The following is a 5,821-nucleotide window of genomic DNA, read 5'->3' as shown; positions in this document are numbered from 1 at the left end:
GGACTCAATTCCAGAGGCTGGAGTGGGGAGTTGTGGTGGGCCTTACTCCCTTCCTAGAAGAAGAGCCAGGAGCAAAGCATGTGTTTTGGACCTGAGTTCTCTGTGCTGAGAAACTCCTAGACCCAGGATACAAAGAGTAGTAACACCAGAGACAGTAAGTAGCAGTGGAAAGCCCAGCAGAATCCAGTGGCAGAGAAACGCAGCAGCAGACCTAGGAAACTGACACGAGATGGCTGTCGTAGGCTCCCCAGCCTCCCAAGCAAGCAGCTATAGAGGGGGTGGTGACCCACGGAGAGTGAGAAAGGTGAAGAACTTTGAACAGGAGGCTTAATGGGATTCTTCCAGATGTTTATAGGAAGAGACAAGAGCTTTGTAACACTTGCTCAAGCAGGGAAGAAACCAAGTCAAGGGCTAAGGGCTCAGGGCCAAAGACCAGGGGCCAGAGACCCAGAGATGCCTGTTCTGATGAGGCTGAGAGGGCTGAGAGAAGCCCTACACAGATGAGAGGAGCTGAGAGAGCTGTTCTGCACTGGAGAAGGGAGGTTTTCCTTCATGCTTCCTGATCCTGATCCCAAGGTGTAGCCTGTTATTTCCCTAATAAACCCGTAACTGTCAGTATAGTCTGTGAGTTCTGTGTGGCCATTGCAATGAATTATCAAACACAACAGAGAGGTAAAGAGTGCCATGAGAGGGACAGCTGGTGTCAGAATCGGTAAGAAGTTTGGAGAGAGAGGGTATATCTGAACTACATGTCATAGGAATCAGCCTTGGGCTGATGCTGATGGTAATTCTCTCCCTCAAGAAGTTAGAGGAGGTCATATACCTCCACCAAAACGCCATTTTTCACATTTGTTTAGTAGAACATGGTGGTTAAATGAGCTGTCTTTGCAACCACTTCAGCCAGGCTCAAGCCCCTACTATGCCCTTAACCAGCATGTGAATTTAGACGAATCACTTAATCTCTCTGCATTTAAGTTCTCCTTTTCTTTATAATGAAAGTAATAGTAGTCCCTGCTTCCTACATTAGTGAAGAATAAAAAAGTTACTATATGTGTGGTCTTCATACCATACATTCCAAGTGCTCTTTAAAGTTTATGCAACCAATTTTCAGAAACCTCTTGAAAGAAAATTTTAAATCAATTTTTCTAAGTGTTATTAATGATAGGCGAATAATAGTTTCAGTTGACATGATACGTGTGGCCCATGTCTCATCTTCCCATGCAGGACTCTCTTCCTATGAAGATGAATACAGTCACTGGGAAATGACCGAATGGCCACCAAAGATTTTGCAACAGCAATGATCTTTTTATCACAGACTACAGTTGGTATTATGGCAAATTTCTCTCTTCTTTACCATTATATTTTCCTTTACTTCAAGGGATGCAAGTCAAGGTCCACAGACTTGATTCTCAGGCACCTGACTATAGCCAATTCCTTGGTCATCCTCTTTAAAGGAATCCCAGAGACCATGGCAGCTTTTGGATGGAAAGATGTCTTCAATAATTTTGCTTGCAAACTTGTTTTCTACGTTCACAGGGTGAGCAGGGGAGTGTCCTTTGGCAGCATCTGTCTCTTGAGTATCTTCCAGGCCATCACCATGAGCCCCATAAATTCCAGGTGGGCAAAGCTTAAGGTGAAAGCTCCCAAATACATTGGCTTCTCCAGTGTCCTCTGCTGGATCCTGCACATGTTGGTAAATATAGTTTTTCCTTTGTATCTGACTACCAATTGGAGCAATAAAACCATCACAAACAAAAAAGACTATGGATACTGTTCTGCTGTGCGTCATGACAAGACCACAGACTCGCTGTATGCATTATTGTTAGCATTCCCTGATGTTGTGTGTTTGGGACTCATGCTCTGGGCCAGTGGCTCCATGGTTTTCATACTGCAGAGACACAAGCAGCGAGTCCAACACATTCACAGGAACAACGTCTCCCCCAGATCCTCCCCTGAGACCAGAGCCACCCAAGGCATCCTTGCCCTGGTGAGCACCTTTGTGTGTTTTTATACCCTCTCTTCCATTCTGGCCATTTTTGTAGGAGTTTTCAGTCATCTCAGTTGGTGGCTGATGAACTTGACTGCACTAACTGCTGCATGTTTCCCAACTGTCAGTCCCTTTGTTCTCATGAGCTATGACTCCAGTGTCTCCATGTTCTGCTTTTCTAGGATAAGGAAGAAAAAATCCCCTCATCTTGGCAGAAATACCTGTGTGTTCTTGCACAAGCTACAGTTGTTTGTTTATTAATTACACAGAATTCAAACACATATGGAGCAATCATATTACAAGACAGTGTGGTACACACACACACGCACACATTTGTACGTATGTAAATGTGTGTGCCTGTATGGGGGTGTGTATAAATATTGGCCAGATTATGTTTCTTATTCATCATTCAATAATTTTGGAAAATTATCCAGTAAGAAGCATAAAAATGATACTAATTACAACAATAATAAACTGCTTTACCCCTAAAGTTGATTTTACCTGACAATTATATTGCCATGCTATATCTGATCAGTTGGTTAAAATTACACACTATGCATTTTTCTACATTAATCTTTCTGTTTTAGCTGTATTCTATTGCTCAAAAAATATGTCTAATTGAGTACCATCAAGCAATATTTTACGTTGATAAGATCAATTAATATATTTATGTTGAATGTTATGATGGATATATTTTACATTGGATTTATTAACTTATTTTTTGCTCTTCCTGATACCTGCTCTATTTTATTGTTTCTATCTTCTGCTTTTTTCTACCTACTGCTTTTATATCTTCTTAATTATTTTAAAATAATTCTACATGGAATCCTTTTCTGTGGAGGTTGAATATTAATTATCTTTTAGATTTAACCTAGAAATTACAGCATACTTTTGAAACTGATCACAGTGTCAAGGTTTTTAATACTTCTAACCTCTACCTTGACAAAATAAGGACAATATTATACCACTAATCTATTCACCTTCTCTCAATCTGAAAGAATTCTACTGTGTATTTAAAACATTTAAACATATATATTAAATATTAAAGACAATAATAAAATATTAATGATATTAAATTTGTCTCCTTGTACCCCATCCCAGTCACTATTGTCATGGGAACCATTATTCTGATATCTAACAGCATAGATCATTTTCAATTTTTTGTATTTTATATAAATGAAATTATACATTGTGAACTATATTTGTTTTTTAAAATTCCATGTGGTTTTTTTTTTTTTACTTTATCTGTATTTTTTTTTCTTCTTTATTGTGGTGAATATATGATTAAAAAACAATGGCCATTTCAGCCATCTTTACATGTACAGCTCAGCGATAGTGAATATGTTCAACATGTTGTTCACTCACCACCATGAAACATTTGCAATTATTTTCATCTTCCTTAATGCCAAGTGTCCCGTAAGATTTGTGACTTCCTTTCGCCCCCCTTTCCCCCAGTTTTGTAATCATTAGTAAACTATATGCTTACCTATTCTAGATAGTTCGTATAATTGGGATCATACAATATGTGTGTCTTTTCAGGAGTGATTTATTTCACTCAGCATAATCGACAACTCTCTTTTGTTTTATAATTGATAGTTTATTTTGGCAATGATATTTTTTTTCTGAAGATCCACCCTCAGCAAAGTTGTGTTCCTGTGTACATTGTGGGGAAGTAGAATTCTAGTGGGAGGCTCAAATGGTTTGAACCCGACTGCTAACCCAAAGGCTCATGGTTCAAACCCACACACTGGTGCCATGGAAGAAAGACCCATCGATCTGATTCTGTAAAGATTACTGCTAAAAAAGGGTGGAAGGGGTGGGGACATCACTCAAGGAAGGCCAGGCATGTTGAAGTATACCCAAAGGCAACAAGATTTTAGGAAAAAAAGAACTTACAAGGTATGGATAGGGTTGAGGCATTGTACAGGTTGCTAACAAATTGATTCCAACTCACCGCAACTCTACAGGACAGAGTAGAAATGCACCATTTGGTTTCCTAGGCTGTAGTCTTTATAGTAGACAGACTGCCACATCTTTCTCCTGTGGAGTGGCTGATGGGTTGGAACTGCTGACCTTTTGGTCAGGAGCCAAGCAATTAACCACACCGCACCAGGGCTCATTTGAGGCGTAGTCAGAAGATAACAATGCAAAGGTAATGAATGGTTCCCCCACGTGTCTGTAAGTTTGTCATACTGCGGGGGCTTGTGTGTTGCTGTGTTGCTGGAAGTTATGTCACCCGTATTCAGATACAAGCAGGGTGACCCATAGATGCCAGGTTTCAGCTGAGCTTCCAGACTAAGACAGACTAGGAAGAAGGACCCGGCAGTGTACTTCTGAAAAGCATTAGCCAGTGAAAACCTTATGAATAGCAGCAGAACATTGTCTGATATAGTGCTGGAAGATGAGAATCCCAGGTTGGAAGGCACTCAAAAGATGACTTGGGAAGAACTGCCTCCTCAAAGTAGAGTTGACCTTAATGATGTGGTTGGAGTAAAGCTTTCGGGACCTTAATTTGTTGATGTGGCATGACTCAAAATGAGAAGAAACAGCTGCAAACATCCATTAATAATCAGAACCTGGAATGTACAAAGTATGAATCAAGGAAAACTGGAAATTGTCAAAAATGAAATGGAAAGCACAAACATCAATATCCTAGGCATTAGTGAGCTGAAATGGACTAGTATTGGCCATTTTGAATTGGACAATCATATAGTCTACTATGCTGGGAATGACAACTTGAAGAGGAATCATGTTGCATTCATCGTCACAAAGAACATTTCAAGATCTATCCTGAAGTACAACGCTGTCAGTGACAGGATAATATCCCTACGCCTACAAGGAAGACCAGTTAATACGACTATTATTCAAATTTATGCACCAACCACTAGGGCTAAAGATGAAGAAATAGAAAATTTTTATCAGCTGCTGCAGTCTGAAATTGACCAAACATGCAATCAAGATGCATTGATAATTACTGGTGATAAATAAAGAAGAAGGATCAGTCTTTGGAAAATATGCCATTGGTGATACAAAAGATGCCGGAGATCGAATGGTAGAATTTTGCAAGACCAACGACTTCTTCATTGCAAATACCTTCTTTCACTAACATAAACAGCGACTATGCACATGGGCCTCACCACATGGAACACACAGAAATCAAATTGACTGCATCTGTGGAAAGAGACAATGGAAAAACTCAATATCATCAGTTAGAACAAGGCCAGAGGCCAAGTGTGGAACAGACCATCAATTGCTCATATGCAAGTTCAAGCTGAAACTGAAGAAAATCAGAGCAAGTCCACAAGAGCCTAAATATGACCTTGAGTACATCCCACCTGAATTTAGAGACAATCTAAAGGATAGATTTGACACATTGAACACTAGCGACCGAAGACCAGATGAGTTGTGGAATGACATCAAGGACATCATCCATGAAGAAAGCAAGAGGTCATTAAAAAGACAGGAAAGAAAGAAAAGACCAAGATGGATGTCAGAGGAGACTCTGAAACTTGCTCTTGAGAGTCGAGCAGCTAAATCAAAAGGAAGAATTGATGATGTAAAAGAACTGAACAGAAGATTTCAAAGGGTGGCTCTAGAAGACAAAGTAAAGTATTATAATGATATGTACAAAGAGCTGGAGATGGAAAGCCAAAAGAGAATAACACGTTCAACGTTTCTCAAGCTGAAAGAACTGAAAAAGAAATTCAAGCCTCGAGTTGCAATAGTGAAGGATTCTATGGGGAAAATATTAAACGATGCAGGAAGCATCAAAAGAAGATGGAAGGAATACACAGAGTCATCATACCAAAAAGAATTAGTCAATGTTCAACAATT

General features: G+C 39.6%; 1 protein-coding gene across 1 annotated transcript; it reads left to right on the top strand.

The window, feature by feature from the left end:
* Positions 1–1,270: 1,270 nt before the first annotated feature.
* On the top strand, positions 1,271–2,248 carry LOC126086286 (vomeronasal type-1 receptor 4-like). The gene has a single exon (XM_049902441.1). The coding sequence runs from the start codon at positions 1,271–1,273 to the stop codon at positions 2,246–2,248; it is 978 nt and encodes a 325-aa protein (XP_049758398.1).
* The last annotated feature ends 3,573 nt before the right edge of the window (positions 2,249–5,821 follow it).

This window comes from Elephas maximus, chromosome 11 (genome assembly GCF_024166365.1).
Source record: "Elephas maximus indicus isolate mEleMax1 chromosome 11, mEleMax1 primary haplotype, whole genome shotgun sequence".
Taxonomy (NCBI): domain Eukaryota; kingdom Metazoa; phylum Chordata; class Mammalia; order Proboscidea; family Elephantidae; genus Elephas; species Elephas maximus.
This window is presented reverse-complemented; position numbering and strand designations above follow the sequence as displayed.